General features: G+C 47.6%; 3 protein-coding genes across 5 annotated transcripts; 1 reads left to right on the forward strand and 2 right to left on the reverse strand.

Annotated features, from left to right (window-relative positions):
• The first annotated feature begins 267 nt into the window (after positions 1–267).
• Positions 268–6,960, forward strand: grtp1a (growth hormone regulated TBC protein 1a). 3 transcript variants are annotated; one of them, XM_062447399.1, is made up of 8 exons: positions 268–551; positions 2,162–2,313; positions 2,454–2,612; positions 3,487–3,611; positions 4,479–4,575; positions 5,017–5,189; positions 5,388–5,573; positions 5,769–6,960. In XM_062447399.1, exons 2-8 carry the CDS (start codon positions 2,223–2,225, stop codon positions 5,859–5,861), a joined length of 924 nt encoding a protein of 307 aa, XP_062303383.1. In that variant the 5' UTR covers positions 268–551; positions 2,162–2,222; the 3' UTR covers positions 5,862–6,960. The 3 variants fall into 3 exon arrangements, with proteins under 3 accessions (XP_062303383.1, XP_062303382.1, XP_062303384.1); XM_062447398.1 differs by lacking the exon at positions 268–551 and adding an exon at positions 592–1,438; XM_062447400.1 differs by lacking the exons at positions 268–551; positions 2,162–2,313 and adding an exon at positions 1,354–1,438.
• Positions 6,961–7,117: 157 nt separating this feature from the next.
• lamp1a (lysosomal associated membrane protein 1a) lies at positions 7,118–12,408 on the reverse strand. The gene is made up of 9 exons (XM_062447337.1): positions 12,033–12,408; positions 9,884–9,999; positions 9,125–9,344; positions 8,838–8,999; positions 8,524–8,738; positions 8,322–8,447; positions 8,127–8,193; positions 7,817–7,984; positions 7,118–7,703 (listed from the first exon to the last, which is right to left on the reverse strand). The coding sequence occupies exons 1-9, from the start codon at positions 12,082–12,084 to the stop codon at positions 7,564–7,566; spliced, it is 1,266 nt and encodes a 421-aa protein (XP_062303321.1). The 5' UTR covers positions 12,085–12,408; the 3' UTR covers positions 7,118–7,563.
• Positions 12,409–13,596: 1,188 nt separating this feature from the next.
• On the reverse strand, positions 13,597–21,001 carry cul4a (cullin 4A). Its single transcript, XM_062447336.1, has 20 exons — positions 20,223–21,001; positions 19,605–19,720; positions 19,082–19,186; positions 18,570–18,638; positions 18,405–18,478; positions 18,130–18,292; positions 17,857–17,946; positions 17,690–17,772; positions 17,468–17,535; positions 17,239–17,357; positions 16,887–17,079; positions 16,705–16,809; positions 16,496–16,606; positions 16,097–16,182; positions 15,737–15,844; positions 15,382–15,495; positions 15,202–15,307; positions 14,912–15,084; positions 14,619–14,771; positions 13,597–14,539 (listed from the first exon to the last, which is right to left on the reverse strand). Exons 1-20 carry the CDS (start codon positions 20,362–20,364, stop codon positions 14,444–14,446), a joined length of 2,274 nt encoding a protein of 757 aa, XP_062303320.1. The 5' UTR covers positions 20,365–21,001; the 3' UTR covers positions 13,597–14,443.
• Positions 21,002–21,157: the final 156 nt, after the last annotated feature.

Consider the following 21,157-nt stretch of genomic DNA (forward strand, 5'->3'; position numbering starts at 1 on the left):
TGAAGCAATATGTGACAACATACTTATCTACACCCCAGATTACAGCATGGTTCACCACAAGCAACAACAAAAAAATGCTCAGAGGTGATGGTAGAGTATGTTGATTAAATTGAACACGAACAGACAGAAAATTGGTGTCAAGGTTTTATGACATTGCAGACCGGATGAATTGGTTGGAACCTAATCCCCCACATCTACAGCCCCGCCCAGAGCCTGCAAGGATCAGCTACCACAAGAGGATTTATCCCTCTGTCTGGAACATTAGTATGCATCTGCCAAAGAGGATGCCATAAGATACCCTAACCCCTTCAAACGAGACCATGATGATGATAGGATGAGGACAACCCAAGCCAATCTTTTTATTAATTCGATTATCCATGTACAGGTTGGATGGGAGTTTAGAAAATATAACAACGTGTTCGTTTTTGGACCCTTGAATTGTGTGGAAAAGCAGTGTGAAGTTTTGACTGCACGTGTGTTTCAAGGGAAAAAGAGGCTCCGTGGAAAAGCGTACCGGTCACTGGTTGGCTGGGTGTGGCTAATGACGTCAGGTAAAACACCTATATTGGGGTTGGTTCAGGAAAGCTGGGACTATCCCATTTGACGTGGCCAAAGGAAAGGTACACTAATTACTAAATGCAACTACTTCAGTGGTTTATAATTTGTGAACATCTCAGTAGTAATCGTTTTCTAAATAACTTGGTGGGTGTGCTTGGATTTAACGGTCTTCATGGCCAGACTTTTCCAGAGAGGGCGTTCCTATTTCTCGCTCATGATTTGATTGACATGTGCTTTCTGGGTATGCTCTGTAAACCTTCGTGGAAGCAAAAGTTGCTCCGGGTATGAGCTTTTTTATCAAAAGGACCTTGATTTGAGACAGTTCGCTGCGTATTTTTGAGTAATCAAAGTATTAACATATCAAAATTATTACGGATTATTATGAAGATGGTTTCATAGTTGAACAAAGTAGCGTGCGACAGGTGCAGCTACGACATGTCGAATAGAGAAAAGAGAGGATGATGCAAATTGATTCGCCTTCTTCGATCAGCTAAATTATGTTTTCATGAAATTCCATCGGATCGACAGCATAGGTGGCTGTTTACTTTACAACGGGACAAGTGACAGTTTTCCACCGGGATCGGATTGTCCGCGGAAGGGGGATTTGAATCTGCAGGGAATTGCTGTTCTGGCACTTTATGGAGAGAGAAATATCGTTTCGGCTGGTGACGACGGGGTTCTTACACTGTTGGACGAAAGAATAACTTGGGTTGCAATTTTTAATCGGGCACACTGGACTCGAGTACTAATTCTCAAGGCGAAATCCTTCTCCGATATACAATATGGAGACGGAAGGGAAGAACAAAGCCAACGGTTCACGTTTGCCCCAAGTTTTCCTCAACTCCCCCAGCGGCAGTAGTGCTCGAGAAAGGATAAACAGGTAAGTCAACTAACAAATGTTGACTGGCATATATTTCTCATGCGCATTAATACACTTTTACAGGCTGGAGTTGTGGTGTAGAACGTTTCTTTAACGGAGATGAGATGGTAACTATCCGGGGCCGAGTTATAGCATGTGCGCTATGCAAAGAAGCCAACTCACAACCTCAACCTGACACCGCCAAATTCACACACCGTTTTAGTCACACGTGGGATACTGTATGCACTGGGTCCTCAATATTGTTGCTGTTGTGTTATGAAGGCAGTGGTCTCCAGGGAAGTTTTGCTGACCCCTTCCAATGTTATGAATGGGTGATGGTCTTTCCAGTTGTTTGTGGATTTTAGTAGACTTTCAAGATGGCTGAAATTCCTTTGTAGTTTTCTGTAAAGTAATGCTTGTATACATTTTTTTAAACTTTTATCTAAATCTTGCCCTAAATAGGCAAGGTTTTCTAGTAGCTGCAAGGCCTTTTTTTTCTTCTCCTGCCTCCTTCATCTTGAGCAGTCAGGTGGTTCTTACATAATCACATTTAAGTCATTTGCCTGACATGCAAACATCCTTGTGGTAACCACGCACCAGCAGAACCTTCTTAAGCACCTATAGATTTAAATCTCCCTACTGAGGCAAAGTTGAGGGAGACAACCCTTTCAAGGCGGTGTTTTAATTAGACAAACCATGTCTAAATCCGTCAATGTCATTGTATACGGTCTCTGTTTGTTTCAGTGTAGACCCGTATGGCTTTGAGCGCTCGAAGGACTTTGACTATGAGTCGTATGAGGAGCTGATGTCCGAGTACCTGGCAGTGCTCACCAGGCGCTCGATCAAATGGTCGAAACTACTGAAGGGAAGGCGTAAGGTGGAGAAAAACCTCAAAAGTGGGTGACACGCGCATACACAAACACACACACACGTCCCCTTCCATGTTTTGTTGGGCTCAATCACGCACCCATCGGTTAACACTGTGGAAATGTGTTTGGTATCTCTTATCACTGTGTGTGTGTGTTCACCCCTTCAGTGAAGCGGTACGTGAGGAAGGGGGTTCCCAACGAGCACAGGGGTCAGGTCTGGATGGCCGCCTGCGGCGCGCAGGAACGCCTGGACAAGAACCCAGGTTACTACCACTCCCTCCTGGACGGCCAGCACGATCCCAAACTGCTGGAGACCATCCGCACAGGTGAGAAAAACACACGCACGGTGACACACACACACAGGTGTAGTTTACATGCAGAGCTTAAAGTATTCCGGCACCGTGCCGGATGTCCGGCGTGCGGCCATGAGAAAAAAAAAAGTTGCAACTTGCATACGGTTTAATATTTTGGAGTCAATTGATTTCCCCTACCAATCATATGAGAGGAACGCAGCTATAACTACCGTTACAAGCCTATCAGAAGCAGAGCAGGGCGGGTCCTGGCAACACAGTGTGAATGAGATCCATACGTCACGTTAGCGTTGTCGGTGAAAGCATGGAGCGCAAGTTCATGAAGCCTGGGTATGATGTCCTACCCATAGATAAATGACTCAAAAATAAATGGTGCTGGGCGTGGATAGATGAAGGTAGAGACGGCGAGCCTTTTGGCAGTTGGTGCAAGAAACTGAGAGTCTGGTGCTTGTTTCTGCACGTTTTGCTCAAGGAAGCTACTATATGCCAGCAGCGGTAAGAAAGTGCTTGCTCGTCATGTCATAGAGCCGCTGCCCGTGCACTCAAACCTACCACAACGTTGCCGGGAGCAACTGTTACAGCTGACACACCGTTGTCTATGACTGACCGTGTCTGCGACGTAGAAATAAGTTTGTGCACATTTATTGCAGAACATGACTTGTCATTCACAATTTCTTAGCCACTGGTCACCCTGTGTAGAAAACTAGCAGAAGACAAAAAAGTGTTTCTCTCCAAACCCCCCACGCCCCTCAAAAAAATTCTGGCTCTGTATACATATATACAGAGCCATACATGTATACACGCAGTCAGTTGATGAGAGTTGAGTTGTTGTGTGATGGCATAGCTACAGTCAGTCACATCTGTGCTCCATGTGTCGTCCCTCTGTCAGATTTGAACCGAACGTTTCCTGACAACGTCCAGTTCCGTAAGTCGTCCGAGCCGTGTCTCCAGAAAGCCCTTTACGACGTGCTGCTGGCCTACGGTCACCACAACCCAGCCATAGGCTACTGTCAGGTAACGGGAGGCTAACAACGTTCCCGTACTCACCTGTCTCTCTGTCTGTTTGTCTGTCTACTCGTCGGTCTTTATGCTAGCTTGCCTTTCTGGCTGTCTGTCTTCTTGCTTGCACCTGTCTGTCTTTGTGTCTCTGTCAGCTTGCCTGTCTTTCTGTCTTCCTGATCAAGCACAGCCTGACGTTGCTTTGTGCGTTTTAACTTTCCATCCATACTGCTACTTGCCTAGGATCACAGTGCTCTCCGCTGGCGTGCCCCTGCCATGGCATGCTATCCTATTTCGGAGCACCAGTGTTGGCTCAATAAGCTTTTTGTGTTCTAAAATGGAAAGTCTATAGCTGGAATGGCATGTCGAGTACAGACAGACAGAGAGTGTGTGTGTGCGCGCGCGAGTGTGTGTGCGCATGTGCACATCTCTGTATAATATGCTCATGGCTGCATATGTTTGCGTGTACACACAGAGAGGAGTGTTTATGTGAGTGTGTTAATGAGATGGGAAGCATCCTGATTTGAAATGCAAAGAGATAAAGCTCCATGGTTCTCCTAGATAAAGGTGGGGCCTGTGTCCTGTCTGAACCTCCTTTTAACTCGCTCTGTCTCTTCAGTGTTTGTTCTTATGCCCTCTCATTGTTGTTTTACGTACAAAACTAAACGTGTATTCGACATTCAAAAGACTGTATAATATGTCTATTATCTATGGATGAATTAATTAGCTTTGTGAAGCTGGGTTGCATTAAATCAACAACATTTAACGAAAACCAATTATAAACCCCTGACATAAAACCAATGCCTGAGTGTGTTTGCCATGCAAAGGTCCCTAGGTGAGTTTCCATGGGTCATGTCTCCAACCTTGTCTTTCTGCTTTCAGGGCATGAACTTCATCGCAGGCTATCTCATCATCATTACCAAAGATGAGGAAAAGTCCTTCTGGCTGATGGATGCCCTACTGGGCAGGATATTACCAGGTCAGCACTGTCTCACACTCTTTCATGTGTGTGTGTACGTGTGTGTGTGTCGAGGTGCTGTAACATCCGTGGGCAGGGATCTCCCTGTTTCTGCCCACTCTCCTCTGAGCTATGAATAACCCTGCATGAGGTCACATGGTCTTGATCTGCCCAGAGCTCATTAAGACCCGACGCGCACACACACACACACACACACACACACACACACACACACACAGGAGGGTAATCCTACAATGTCACACATGAAACAGCCTTCCCTTTCCACTACCTCACTTCCTGTTCAATCAGAACCAATAACATAGTTTAAAACAGGAAGAAGAAAAAAGTATTCCCCGCAAAATGAGATTTTAGCAAATGTAGTCGAATAAAGAGAGAATCTGGTAAATGGATCTAGCCAACCAGCTGTGGCTCAGTTTCACCTTGTGGGCTTCTCCTGCTCAGACTACTACACACCAGCCATGCTGGGCTTGAAGACTGACCAGGAGGTCCTAGGGGAGCTGGTGAGGACCAAGGCCCCAGGTGTGTGGCAGGCCATGGGGGAGCACAACGTCATGTGGACTCTGGTGGTCTCCCGCTGGTTCATCTGCCTCTATATCGACGTCCTGCCTGTGGAGGTGATTGGGGAGGGTATAAAAGAGGAGAGGTAGGGTGACCTGGCTGGGTATGGGTGATGGAGGGGTACCAGATCAAAGAATAGTGGCGAGGAGAGGAGGGGGGTGGGCAGTAAAGTGAATAAAGGAGGTGATGAAACTGAGGAGATTGACATTGAGACGGTCGCACTAACGCCGGCTCCTGCTTTGGTTCCCCCTCAGACGGTTCTGCGGATCTGGGACTGCCTGTTCTACGAGGGTTCTAAGATTCTGTTCCGCGTGGCGCTGACGCTGATCCGTCGCAGCCAGGCAGGGATCCAGCTGGCCCAGTCTCTACCAGACGTGTGTGACGCCTTCAAACAGACCACCCGGGGGCCCTTTGTAGAAGACTGCCACGCCTTCATGCAGGTGTGTGTGTGTGTGTGCGCACGAACACGAACGTGCAGTGATAATCTCTCGCTTTATCAGGTCCATCTCTATGTACCCTTTCCCGGCGTTACATTTGCATTACATGTGAGTCTTTTAGAAGATGCTTTTATCTTTTACGTTCATTTTCACTAATCCCATAATCCTTTGCTTTCCTTGGTAAATCTGGTCTCACAGAAAATCTTCACTGAACCTGGAGGCCTCTCCATGGCAACCATAACCAAGCTGCGGGAGAAGTGTCGTGCTCGCATCATAGCAGAGGGATCTTGACCCCGCCCACCCCATCAAACTTGACGCATTCCAGGGCCACGTCCCAATACGACTGTGTGGTCTCCTTTCCTCCTCTCCTAGGCCTCATGTTCATTGGCGGAAGACTGGGGCATTCCACTAGCATTCACCTGTCTAGTCCTTACAGATCAGTGGCCTTGAGGCAAATGAGACAAGGAACTAGACAAGGACATTTCAGAATATTGGGACATATTCCCATACTGATATGCACTTCTTAGACTGTACTATGACTGAATGTAAAATGCTGATTGTTCTTAGATGCTGCAATTAGACCAACAGTTGCGATAAACTGTCTGTAGTTTAATGTCTATGCATAGTTGAAACCACAGTGTTCTGTGGTCCTTGATCTATTTATGACAAGAATGTTGCTTCAGTTGCAAGCTGAAGATCCATTTTGAGATTAATGTTACACACTGAAGTTAGTCTTAAGTGGTTTAACTTTGTTTTTGTAAGATCTAATTCTGTGACTTTGCACTTTGAAGCTGGATGCTTGGCTCTGGTGAAGCAGAGGGGAGTGTTCCGGGTCACCTACATAGCAGCCATAGAGGTGCTACGTCAATGATCTGTCCGGTGACCAGACCGTGGGGGAGGGGTCCATATTTATGAAACTATGTTAAGGTGAAGTCCCATATCTCACATGACCACAATGTAACTTTAAGTTAAAATAAACCATTAAAAATTTGGATTTGAACCCAGGCTGTTGTGGTACTGCTGCTGATGTCTGAACATGCACATTAACCCAGTAAGTTATAGGGGAGCCCTGCTTTTTGGTTTTCTGACACCCCAACTCTGAACTATGTAGTTGTAACAACCTGCAATGTCAATTTTTATGTTGAGTGGAGATTGTTATGATCCCTGATAGTTCAGTGTTTAAGGATGTGGGCTACTGTGTGAGGGGTTTTGTATTCAAATCTGGCTGAAGGATCTTCTTACAGATCATTTTTTGCTCTTGGACTTATAAATAAAACTGATAAGTAAAATGGAGTGCGCTGCGGTTAAAGGGATCTGGGCCCACGGATGTGTTTGGCACTACGTTCTATGCTTGTTTTGAACCCAGGATGTTGTAGTGTTGGCCCTTGTTCTCAACCCACTACACCATGGGGTAAAATGTCTTTAAAAGGTCTTACATTTGACTTACTGAACCCTGAACCTAGTATGTATATAGTATAGGTCTAATGAGTGCATGTGCCTTATGTTACTGTTTGGGTCCTTGATATTGAATTTGAAAACATCAGATTGGGTCAAATTTACTTTTATTTACACAAAAATACACAATAAAAAAAAATCATTCAATTCCATGAAAGCTCAAATCCGCCCAAGCTTGGGTAAGAACCAGTCAGAGCCACAATGAAGATGCTGTACTAGCCACTGCAGATGACACACATACAGCCCATCAAAGTAAGAGACACTGGTTGATTAGGAGCAAGTATGGAGCTCTCTGTATTAATCTGATTTGTGTACTAAGACTGAAAGGAAACCAAAACAAATACACCAAAACATACATACGCACTCACATAAAACAGCCACATGCATCACCACACATGCACACACAACCACTCGCACGAACAGGCACACCAAATAATCACACAGCGGGATTGATTCCAGGATCGTCCGGACAGTCAGCAGTTAAGAGTCGGGGTGCTCGGGGCAGATTCCAGCGGCCACAGGTAATTGTGTGTGGGTTTTAAATAGTCTGGTATCCAGCATGACTCCTCTTCCTACCGATGAGGTACGCCACGAGAACGATGAGCACCAGACCAGCCAGAGCTGCTCCAACAATGATGGGGATCAACATGTTGTCCTGGTCCACCTGGCACTCCTCCGCTGGAGGACGAAGAGAGACATGGGACAAAGGCGTTTCGTGAGCACGAGAAAAGAGGCAAGACGTCACCAGTAACAGTCAGGCTCGGGTCAGAGAGCGCTTCCGTTTTTCTCACCGGTTGCAAACTGGTCTCCGGAGAGGCCGAAGGGCTGGACCTGCAGCTTGAAGGTGTTCAGAGAGAAGGCCGGGGTCACCTCCAGAACCTGCTCAGCACTGCACATGTAGGACATCCCCAGTGTCCCCGGCAGGTCAGTCAGGGTACTGTTACTTGCTGACACTGGAGCTGGAGGGAGGGAGGGAGAGACCAAAAGGTTAGCATTAGACATGTCAGTGTAGAACAGTCTAAAAAAACAAGAGGCAGTCCTAGAAAAACCCCAACCCTTCACATAGTTCATGACTGTATCTGTAAGAAAAGAGCGACTCACTCGCCATGTCGGGCCAGGCTGCAGACAAACTCAGGCCACTCAGGTGGTACCTCTTAGACGTGATGTTCTGGAAAGAGAAGAACAACATGAGTAAAGATGGAGGGAGCAAGGAGAAGAGTAGAGGTGCACAGAAACGATCAAGACGACAGACAGAGAAAGCGCCCAGACAGACAGACAGAAGGAGGAGGTCATCACCAGTGTGAAGGTGAAGCTGAGGTTGGTGGTCTGCTCCTGCATCAACACCAAGGTGGCGCTGGTGGGGCCACATGACCCCGAGCTGCTCGTCTGATTGGGCTGCAGGTTGAAGAGAGCCTGGATGGTCTACGGACCAAGGGGAGAATGGTGATTGCAGGAACCTTGTGTGCGTGTGTCAATAGAGCTACCAGAAGTGTATTACCTTGTTCTGGGATGATGACACATAGCTAACATTGAGCTGCAGTGCCATGCGTGCCAGCAGGCACACAGTGTTGTTACCATTGGTTACGGCATAGTCACCCCGGTCAGGTGTTCCGGGAGGGGTGGGGGCGGGAGCGGCTGTGGTGGCGGGAGCGGCTGTGGTGGCGGGTGGGGGGGCCGTGGTGGTGGCGCTCTGATCGGCCGTACACACACTCTCTGAGAACACAGACATGGACGGTTCAACTCAGCGGATCACAGCGTATACAGTCGTGCAGAACGAAAGACAAACACAAACACACAAGTGCTGGTTCACACCGTTGGGGCTGAGGTCGTCTCCAGGCATGTAGGCCTCCAGCTTCATCCCAGAGAAGGTCACTGTGGCTACACCCACAGGTACGGGCGTGGCCGTGAGGCATCTGTAGGTAGTGTTGACCTGAGCTAAGATCCCCACTGATGATGTTATCAAGGTGACCACATCTGTAGAACAACAAGAAGTGACAGGCCTAATGAACCACAGCTTCATGAAGAACTTGTCATACAAGTTGTTTGCCCGATAGTGTACAAATTTGAGTTGTCACACTGTCATGTTAAGTTCCTCTCACCCGAACTGTTGGCCAATGGGAAGACAGAGGTATCGCTCAGGTTGTACTGCAGAGACAAGTTGGCCACGCTGTACAAGCTGCCATTGGTGGAGAAGCCCAGGCCCAGGGTGTGACCCGCCCCGAAAATGCCCACCAGCCAGGGGGCGCGGCCGTCCTCTCCACACGAGCTGGCGCTGACGTCAACAGTCGTCGAGTTAGGGAGGGAGACCTGCGCTGTGTTCTGAGGAGAAGGGAGGAACTTAGAACCCAGACTAAGACACACTTTCTATCCAGCAACTCAGTCTGTTTGGTCTTGACTGACTTGTTGTTGGCTACATTGTAAGGTAATGTGTTTCTTAATGTTGTGTGATCACTCCAATGCTAGCCACCTCAAAACTAGACTGATAAACAGGATCAAGCCACAAAATCAAACTGAGGGTGAATTTGTTTTAAGTCTCTCCTTGTCTCTAAAACACTTTAGTAGGAAGGTTCCAAGGTCCCTCCCACATTTAAAGAACATTGCAAGGGAATGTAAAAATATAGGAAATTCCAGTTTTAAGTTAAATATATAGTTTTGCCTTTTTTCCAAAAGAGATAGTTAGAGAATAGACTGGAAATGTTGGAGAGAGGGAGAGGGGAAGGCATAAAGAAATGGCCAGAGCAGAAACCAAACCCAAGCCACTGGATTAAGGACTCAGACAATATGGTACACGCACTACGCAGGCACCCCGTGAGATTTGACAGAAATTGTCAGAGGGGATTGTGGGAGTTGTGGTTTACCGTGCCGTTGACAGTGTCATATGGGATGGTAAGCAGGGCGGAGAGTTCAGCTTTGATGCAGGTTGAGTTCCCTTGCTTCACCTCCAGGTTGACAGCTTGTGCCAAGGTCAGGCAACCTGTGGGGTAAACAGTCATCGTTATTATCTTTACCAACACCACAGGCAACTCTCATTTTTCCAGTGTATACAGTTTGCCAAGTCAAGATAACGCAGTGTTGTTATTTCAACATAGACCAGCAGGGGGAAGCACAAGGCTTGTGTTGGTAGGGTCAAGGATTCAACCTCAACACAGATGTCATTTAGCAGAGAACTGTTTAACTATTCTCTACACTGACACCATATAATTAAAAGTTTATAATAATTCAGAATTTTCTCAACCAAACCCTGATATAGAGTTAGAAAACCCTGTTGAGTTCTAGAACGTTACTGTGATGATGCAATCACAGAATGAGGTAAACAAGTTCCTCGTTTCTCCCCCCCCCCTCCCCTCCCCTCCCCTCCCCTGCACAGCTCAAACAGCAAGCATTACCAAACACTACATCTACAACCTTAGTCAGTTTTCCTTGCACACACACACAGGACTATTAATACCTGCTCCGCCCCAAACTGCACTCTGAATGTGTGTGCCAAGGATAGTGTGTGTGTGTGACCTTGGGCTTGTTAGGGTAAACTATTATAAGTGATGGTAGACATTAAGATTAAGGCCAGTTGGAGTAAGTAGTAAAACAGTCGCATTGTCAAGAGGTCAACTCACACCTCAATGAGTGACTGCAACAGACACGGGGGTCAAAGGTTCACTGTTGTCCCTGGGATATATGAGGTGTGGAGAGTGGCTTCCCCCTTTGGTTTCCTTTCTTTCATTAGGACAGACTACATAACATACCCAGGCTTAAACTTGCTGAGAAGACGATGCAGTAATTTCCTGCATCCTCTTTCTCTCTAATTAGCACAATAAGCACTTCCTGTACGTCAGGTCTAGGGTCTTCTCTTTAGACCATGAGAGTTCAGTGTCCAGGCCTCTGTCCTGTCCTACAGGATAATGGTAATAGTCTTGCTGAAACTTGCTACCTAGCATGTGTACCATGGCATATTCATGCACTGTCTGCATGTATTGATGATGACTCAGGAGATTTACTATAGTTTCTAAGCTGTTTTCTTTACACGCCCACTGTAAAACATACACATGCACATACAGGCACACAAAGAGCAGTATAAACTGTAGATATTCGAGGATGAATAAACGACAAAACTCTGCAAACAGAGCAATGACTACCTGACTACCTCACCCACACACACAAACTTCACTTGATACACAATTCTTCAGTACCAGTGGATATGAAGAAATGAAAGGTTCCCCCAGGTAAGGCCAGCCTGAGAACACAGACCACAGTCACGCAGCAGTGATAGGCCTACTGTGAATGTGTAAGATAAGTGACCAAGTCACACCTCACACCTATTTCCAAACTGCAGATAGCATTGTTTGATGGTTAACAAGAGTAATGAAAACGTGATGGAACGCGTTATAGGCCAATGTTTTTATAACAAATATGTGACCAATTAATTTTGAAATTTGGCCAATAACGGGAAAACAGTATAATATAAACGGGGCACTTGACACTGCTGTTACGACACTATGTTCGTGTGTGTCATTAAATCATAGGATGATGGGTTTGTTTGAGCAGCAAGCTAAAATGCATAGAGGGACCACTGTTTCCGCACAAAGCACTGCGGTCACGTGAGGCGCTCTTTGGGACAATGGAGCGGCTCTATGAACGATTGTCTCCGGCTGACAGACAGGCGCACACTGTTGATTTAGCAACACAAACTCAGTTATATCACAAATTGATTACATTTGCACTACAAAAAAGAGCACACACGTCAAAATAAACTCTGTTCAGAACCGTGGGGTACTATACTTTGGCAGATTGCCTAACATTTGCAATCAATGAAACTTCAATATCTCCAAGCAGAACCATATAGCCTATTTATAAACTGTAGCGACGTGCAATTTAGAATGCTCCTTGATAAACACGGTCAGTGTCACTTCATCTTTTTACTAGTTATTATTGTAGACACTCGGAGCCTTTAGCTTAAAAAAAGATTATGTGACGTTGTTTCTAACCGAATGCTCAACATAGAAAAACACTTACCTAGAATAGCCAAATATACAGCCACTCCTACAGAAGAATATTTGTTGGCCATTTTACCAAGTCCAGTGCTATCACAAAATGATACGCAACACAATAACGGAGTAGCCTAGAGTTTCGAGCGCAGGTTTGCCAGCGCGAAATGAACGTACACTCTTCGTGGTGATCAGATCTTCCGTTTTGCACCTCTGACTGTAGACGTTCACTAGGTCTTTGTGATATTCTATCTCCAGCCTGATTTATTCAATACTCTGTATTCATTGCCCTGTATTTGGAGCAGGTAGCGGAAGTCTCGCCGTTGTATTGTGGACTACGGCTTTCATGTCGTCGATATGAGGAAGGAATGTCCTGAGTCATGTGAGCCAGGCTTTAGAACCACCCAGAACAGTGACGCGTCCCTCCCCCTCCCCACATAAACGAAATCATTATAGCCTACTGTCATATATAAATCAGTTATCACGGAAGTAATTTGGACATTTGCAATTATTTGAAAAAAGTGGATTTGCCACGTAAAAAGCATATAAACTAAGCCCACATAGTATAGATTGTTTTTAATTGCACGACAGATCAACGTAGGCTATTATGTGATAACTATTATTTAATACTTGAGATCAAAGCCTATAAATCACTATTCTGAGATCATGGAGTCAGCAGGCATGTGAGGCCCCACGCGCAAACCAGTGTACGGAGATGGGAGAACAGCGGCGCGCCATGGGGCAGTCAGATGACTCTCAGCAATTCACGAGGGGATGGCGAAACCTAACACAGACCGTACTTGGAGAACGATACCTCGATTTATCACTGACTCGACACATTTTTTTATACTTCATTTTCACTTCCATCCAATTAACGACGCGTCCAAAAACGTGAAGAGGACAGCATCAACCTACCCCAGCAAGGTGTCAAACAAACTCCCCTAAAAGCCCGGGCAGAGTTGCCTCTGTACTCCTCCTCCCCCGCATCTGACCCCTATGCATTGTTCCAATCCTAATCTAGCACACCTGCTAAAAACCTGCTTGACGATAAACACGTGGTTCATTTAACCAGGGTTAACATTTAAAGACGAAAGCACTACAGATTTGTGTTGTGAATCCCTGGTCTAATATGATGTTTGCAAGCATCCTGTTGATATGTGGCTATCAAACACAAACTGAACCTCAAAAGTTGAAACTGCTTACATCTCCTTGCGCTTCGAGTGAGTACAAAAACCGAAAATTGGATGTGAATTACCCAAAAGCCATACACGCTTTAAAGTCGAAGCATTATTCTTGTCAGCCTCTTCAGAGGAAGCTGTGACTTGGGAGAGACCCCAAGAGATCCTAAAGATTCCACAGTGACATGTCATGACACAGAGGTAAGGAAGGCAGAGAGCCCTGGTAACATGGGTGGTCCCGTCACTTCCCTCCAGCAGGGATAATTTTGTTTTACTAAAGGAATTACCCGCTGTCACTGGAGAAAATCGAATTAGGCCCGGAGCCACGTGCCATCAACAAGAAGCACTGGAGCAGGCGGTTTCTCAGAGGAGAACCCTTCAACTGACCACATTTAGTCTTCACACGGATTACCCTTTATCCATTCATTAAATATCCATTTATTCAGGCTTTTTGTCAGGTTTCTCTCTCTTACAAAGAATACAATCTGGTCTACAAAAAAATCAGAGCGTGGACAGTGTTGGTCAAAATACAGAAGAAAGCTAAAAGGAAATACCCAGGTGGTTATGTCCTTTTGTTCAGCCATGTTACACCCCCAAACCGCCCTCTCCCCCCCCCCCCCCCCGCCCTTCATGTCACTGTGTCCATGTCCATGTGACATCCACCCCTCTCCCCAACACCCACCACTCAAACAAACCAAGCCGCCCTCCCCACCCGCCAACCCCTGGTCCTGTGCCCAATCTAACAACACAACTGTGGTATTGGAACAGACCAGTGCAGGTTATCTCATGGATGAACTACAAAAAACAAAAATGAAACATGAGCCCACGACAGCGGAAACTGTGACAGAACAGATTCAGAGATGGATGGAGCGCAAACCAAAAAACAAACTAAAAAGAAACGGGGATGAAGGGGGGGGGAAAAAAAAACAACAAATAAATCAGAAAGTGCTAGTTTTTCTGTTCATTAGCGTCAGCAGAGGATTTGTGCAGGCCTCCCACTAAACAAACCCCGGGACCCTCCATCACCACCCCCAACCCTGCCCTGCCCAAAGTCCCCTTTGAGGGTGGTGTTGAGTGGGCATGGCCGGTCGGGCCTCGGGCCTCTGGCCTCTCCTGGCTCTCTCTGAGCAAGGCCCCAGGGACATGGGGTGAGGCAGGGGGGAACCAGAGGAGGGGCATGGGGAGACAGGCTGCATCAGGGGGCTGTGTGGAACCCGCTGTGAGGGTGGGGGACAGGATGGGGTCGTGTGTGCCCCCCTCCTCAAGCGACGTAGTGGTACTGGTTGGGGCTCTCCTTGTCACGCTCCATGTAGTCTCTGTCGATGAGCGACTCGATCCGTTTCTTCAGGTCTCCCGGCTGCAGAGGGGAACAGACCAGGTTCAGTGGGAGACAAGAGACAGACACATCTGGAGGGAGGCCTGGTGGGTGGGCGCACCTTGACAGGGAACTTGAGCTGGTTGTAGAGCTCCGACACCAGCAGGTTGTGGCTGAGGGTCTTCCTCATCTTCATGATGCGCACCACCGCCGCGTCAATCTGGTACTGCCTGTCCTGGAACACACGCTCCGTGGTGCTCACCTGCTCCTCCACCTGACACACACACACACACACACACACACACACACACACACACACACACACACACACACACACACACACACACAGGTTACCTTTGGGGAAGCAGCCCCCTTCGACCAGAGGAGAAAGAGAGCCAAGGCAGAAGCGCCTACCGTCTCCTTCATCTGGATCTGGTTGATCTTGATGCGGAACAGCTTGTGTCTGAAGTCGTTGTTGAAGTTGAAGCGGTCCCCGTCCTCCACGTCTTTCCCTCGGGGGCTCTTGTTGAGGACGCGCGCCTTGCCGCAGGCCAGGGACTGCAGCGTGCGCCTCAGCTCGCCCTCCTCTGATGAGGGAGACAAAAATGCAGCTGCGCCGTTAACTGGGAACGCGTGTAGAGGCGTCCTCGTGCCGGTCGCAACGAGCAGGCCATGAGCACAGGCATGTGGGGAGGGGCTTGTACCTATGCCTGTGGCTGAGCGGATCTCCTCCATGCTAAACTCCTCCCCCTCGTTGAACATGAGCAGCACCAAGGTCTGGAACAAGGACACCTGCAGCTCCTTCTTACCCTGAAACACACACACACGTTACACACAGGTGCTGTGTTAGACGCCCAGGGCCATACGGAGATGGCGAGGCTTACCTCTTTGAACTGGGTTCTGAGCACGGCGTGGCCCAGGGTGGGCTGCCACTGCAGCTTGCGGCCGCTGTGCTTGCCCAGGTAGAACAGCTTGAACACCTCCTGCAGCTTCACCATCTGGGACGGCGGGGGAGAAAAGAAAGGGTCGATCCGAGATAGTCAAAACTTCCGAATAAAAACAAATGCTCCTATCAGGATGAAATGGCTCGCTTGGGATTTGCCACTCATCTCACACATCCTCCACACACACACACATCCTCCACACACACACACACATCCTCCACACACACACACACACACACACATCCTCCACACACACACACACACATTCTCCACACGCACACACTTCATCTCCTACCTCTGGAGGCAGGTGGACCTCCATAGGTGTGTAGGAGGGCCAGTAGCCCATGGTGAGGATGTTGACCGTCAGCTCAATGTTGCTGGGCTCACTCTGGTTCTGGGTGTACTATGAACACAACCACACTTCTGTTAGGGCCTTATCCAGCACAATAACGCCTATACCCTACCATAAACAAACAGAAAGATACTTTCTGTGGTGTATTATGTGAAACTATGAACCAGTATGTGAAAATAGGTTGAAAGTGAATCGAACCAAACTATTCTGTGGAAAACATGTTTAATCAAGTGTGTGATGTATTGTGTGTAATGTGCTTGTAATCGTGTGAATGAAGGTTCACACACACACACACACACACACCTGTTTGAACTGAATCATGACATCTTTGGACAGCTCCATGTCCTTAAACATCCCCTCTAGCTTGGAGGTGAAGGCTGCGCCGCACTCTGTACAAAGTCACAAACACAAACAGCTCGCTCACTTCCTGTTCCTGCATTCAGTCACACACTGTGTGTTCACATGGGTGCATCACATTTTTATCTATTTTTTTGTAACAAGAAACAGCCCAGTTTCCATGGACACACCAAACCCGCAAGAAGCACGCAGTCAAAGTCAACTTCATTCACTGGTGGGTGTCAAACACAGTCAGTGGTGCAACAGTAACACAACACCTGACCTCTCTTTCTCAAATCCAGGACAGAACTTCTACCCGGAATCAGGTTATGCCGACAGGCGGGGATTTCCTGTGTGGGAACTTACCATGTTTGAGTTTAGACAGCATAGACTTCTCTGCATCCACGGAGGCACTCTTTCCCACAAGCAGCCGCTTGGCCAGGTCCTTCTTGTAGAAGGCCTCAAACACGTCTTTACCTGGGGGGTGGGGGGAGGGGGGCATGGGTAAGGGCTTGTGAAGCACGAGAGCTGTGTGACTGAGATGGGACGAACCCCAGACGGCGCTGGACACTGACCGTGGATGAAGCGGAAGATGATCATGATCTTGTCCAGGATTCTCTCCAGCTCCTCCTCGGTGGCCTCCTTGTTGCCCGCCCGCAGTTTGGAGTCCACGTACTTAGCTGAACGGGACAGGAGCAAAGAAGACATCAGCAAACATAAGAGCTCCGTCTCTCTCCGTCCCTCATATCCTCCTCACCTATGAGCTCGGCAGGTTTGTTGGGCCTCTTGTTGATGAAGCTCTCGAAGGCCTCCTTCATGGCGTTGATGAAGCTCTCGTTCCTGTTGAAGCAGCCCTGGGCCACGTTGTCCATCTTGTCCTTGAAGTCCAGCAGCTCCTGGACCATGTCCTTGTCTTTCTCCGGGGTCCCCACGATCTCTCCTCCGAAACTCTGACGCAGCACAGACACAGATTGGACAGCACATGACAGGGCGCACGCTCCAAATGCGGCGGTCGCGCAGCAACGCTGGAAAGGCACTAAGCACCTGAACAACGTGTTAATTGGTGAGCTGTTTCGAGGCCCGACTGATTAAGCGTGTCAAGAGTGTACCTTGATGTAGTCTCTCCAGAACTGCAGCAGTGTAGGGAGTCCTCCCTTCACCTTGCTGAACAGCTGGTAGAGAAGGGACAGCTCCGTCACGCGGTTCTCATCCAGCAGGATGCCCAGACCTGACAAGGAGGGAGGAGGGACACACACACAATGAAAACCGTGACATTTGTCGCACAAGGTAACCAACCCGGGAACACACTTGGCTGAACGCAGGACAAGACGAGCTCACCTTTCTGAAGCACGGCCGTCATGTGTTCTCCCAGCAGTTGCTTCTCCACACAGGAGATGAGTGGCTTCCTGGAGAACCACAGAGAAGGAGACAGGGGAGGGATAGAGAGGGTTAGAAGGCCAGCGGACTGAGAGTGACGTGCTCACCCGTTGCACGCGGGTGGGCTGTGACTGGAACCCAGGCCCTGTCAATCAGCGGCAAAACCAAAGGGGCGGGTCTTACTGCGTGCTCTGGTCGAGGTAGCTGATGACGCGGTCGTTCTCCTCCTCCAAACGACGTGCCACGTGATGCAGGTACTCGGGGACCTTGGGGAGGGGGCCCATGTGAGGCATATCAATAACATCAAGTGTATGATTCTGCACCCCGTGATCAGGACTGGTGTCTCTTACGTCTCTCTCCTGCATCAGCCTCTGCCCCTCAGCAGCGTACAGTCTGTTAGTCTCAGTCAGGAACCTCTCCTCAAATGACTCCTTATACACCTGGGAGGCAAGACATCGCGTTAGGAGACCCGCTGACAATTCCACAGTCTGTTATTCATAACCTGCCTTACCGTTGGACATTTCCAGAAAACGTTTCGAGAGACGTTTCGAAAATAACTTGTTTGCCTACATGTGGGTTAGTGACATCATCTTGTCAAAGATGTGTCAGATGTATCCAATCACCTGCAGGTCTGAGAGCATGCCCAGTAGACTCCGCAGCAGGCTGCGGTCCACCGTCTCTCCGTTGCGCTCGCGCTCAATCTGCTCCAAAATCCCGTCGACCGTGCGCGTCTGGACCGCGCTGTCGCTCACGATGTGGGTGCGGAACAGTTCCAGACCGGTATCCCTGACAAAACAAAAGGTTGCAACTATTTCGTTTTTGAACACAGCTCAAAAATGGTTGACCAACAAGGGGCCTGGTGGTCAGGGCGAGATGAGGCACTCTTACTGGACCTTACCAGATTGAAGGAAGTAAGGAGTTTTGCAGCACATAGGTGCGGTCCAGGAACAGAAATATGCTCCGGATCATGATCTATGAAACACAACAATCACACATTAGAGCCCAGAGGTGCTGATAATAGGACTTGGTAGTCAATTCCAACCCTGTGGGCTAGAACACTGACCGTCTGTCTGCAGTGGTCTTGCCAGCAGCGATTCATCCTCTTCAGGAAGGACAGGCTGTCCAAGGACTCTGTGAACCGGTGGTTAAGGCACAGACCTCGCATCTTTAGTCAACCTACTGCCTTGAATGGGAGGGTGCATTGTGATAGTGTAAGATTCCCACCCAGTTTCTACTCTGTGCAGAGCAGTAGCGTCGAGTTAGAGAGAGACGGCGGAACTAACTACTTGCTTGAAAGGAACCCTTTCACGACTGTGCTCCATGTCAATTCAGCTGTAAGGGGAAGGTCCATGGCGCCCCCTTCTGACAGACAGACTATGACACACAAACATGCTGATAAGATATCCAGCTGCATGACCTGTGATTGCCATCACCTCTTCTAGGCCCCTATTCCCCCGCAATGCAGATAAACAAGTGTTATCGGGGCCATCCAGGCTAACTTGCCTGGAAATCAGTCGTCATGTGACTGTGACATACAGTTCCATGTTTACATACGTGCGCACACAGTAAAGGATATTCTCGGAACTGGTGGATCTGGGCCTGGACGTGGTCCTCACAGACCTGCCGCAGCTGCTTGTAGAGTGTGGGGGAGACCTTATAAGAGCACAGATTCTCCACAGCCTGAGAAGAAGAGAAAAAGGTAGACCAGGAGAGAGGATGAGAACAGACTATTACATTTGGTAAAAAATGTATAAACCATTCTTCAATCCGTTCTTTTAGAATGGGTGGTACCACCTGTTAATAAGGCTGGTTACACTATAGGTGTCGGCCAGATGCCCCACCCACACAGGAAGAGGGACAAACAAGGTCACATGCTGTCCATGAAAGCTGGAGTGATGATGCTGAGCAGACAGCAATGTTTGTGTGTTTACATACACTGGCAACAGGCAACCTTGTACACATACAGTACTCGTGAAATATGTTCCTAGCAATGTCCAGGTTTGCAGTAAACAAAGAGATGCTGTGGTTGCTGATAAATTATTTGTGCAAGCATGTCAAGACATAGTATGTAGTAAAAAAAAACATGGGGCCCTCTGACCTGATAGAGTTCTTCCAGGTTGTACTTGATGGAGGTGCTGTTCTGGATAGCACCAACAGCATCTCTCAGCTTCAGCCATGTGTCCTCTGTGTAGTTTTCTGCCAGCTTTGGCCTGTCTGTGGAAACAGACCAAAAACAAAACATTCAGAAAACACACAGGCACAACACTGGTTCCGTTGGAAGCTAGCAGCGATTTCTACTGTTAGTTCAGTGACCTGTAAACTGTATATACAACCTTGACTAGGTGACAAACCCATTGAAGCCTATGCTGCAGTTCTTATGCAGTACATAATATGACGTATCTACTACAGCAACTTGGGACACAAAGGAAAACAGTTCACAACGGCAGGTGCAAGGCTTTCAACAACTTACTTGCTAGACACACATACGATTGTTTGACTAATCACTCAACCTCATAGTTAACTAGCTAGAAGGCCAGATGCTACTGTAACATACACAAACATTTCGGTAAAAACTTATTAGGAACAATATAAGCAACTGGCTGGCTAACTACATAATGCAGCACATGGATAGAATGAGATGAAGGTATAAGGTAAAGAGCTTGCTATCAACTAGCTAACATAAAACGTCAATTGGTTAGTGTATTAGACTAGCTACCTTTGAAATTTTTTATGATCAATTTCTTTGAGGCGCCAGTTTTGTTGGAGGCCAATGCTGATGTCCTCGTCACTCCGTTGTTATTGTGCTCAGTCAGAGCAGAAAAATTGGCTTTCTTGTCCTGTCGTATATCTTCTGCCATTATGAGCTTATGCACATAAGGCCGCTGCCGTTGTTATGAAGTTCGGTGACAGTACTAACCTGTCTCTGTCACACACAGTGCAGCTGCACTGTCCAGATATAGATAGCTAGCTGCTATTGTGCTAGGCTAGCGTTTCTTGTTCAAAAGTTGGTTGGCTAATGTTACACAACCAGTATTTTCAACCACTGAATCTGTATCTTAAAATAGCACACCGAGCACCATGAGTAAGCTACATTCGCTTACTCGAATCAGCATAGATAGCAAAATATCTTCCAAGCAGTCTAACTCTGGGAAAGTTTAAAAGCAGCTTGCAGCTAGCTATTTAGCTAGTAACGTCAGATAGATGGCTATTTTGTACAAGCGAGGGGTAACTTAGCTAGCTGCCGTTGTTATCAAGCATTGGCTAGCTAACAGCGAGAGGTGCAAATTAAATTCCAAACGAGTATTTCCACAACTTCGTTCCTAGCCGATGTTAAAATATTGGCAATTACTGACGGAAGGGTAACTATATACGCATGGTTCTATAGACGTGAACAATTAAAAGCTGAGTACAATTTCAGATACTCCATCACTTCGTCGCTAGCTAGACAGCTAGCACAACAAAATGGCTTTTGCCTCCCCTTCGACGCAATGCACACTGGGAAATTCACACTCCATATTCGATAGTTCAGAAAGGTTGTAAATCATTTTGTACAAAATCTTTATGCTTCAACCATTGTGCCTGTCGATGAATCAGGTAGCGACAGTGTCATAAATTGATTCGAAGTAACAACAAGTGCGTACTCAAATTCTG

The sequence above is a fragment of the Osmerus eperlanus genome, chromosome 21 (assembly GCF_963692335.1).
Source record: "Osmerus eperlanus chromosome 21, fOsmEpe2.1, whole genome shotgun sequence".
Classification (NCBI taxonomy): Eukaryota; Metazoa; Chordata; class Actinopteri; order Osmeriformes; family Osmeridae; genus Osmerus; species Osmerus eperlanus.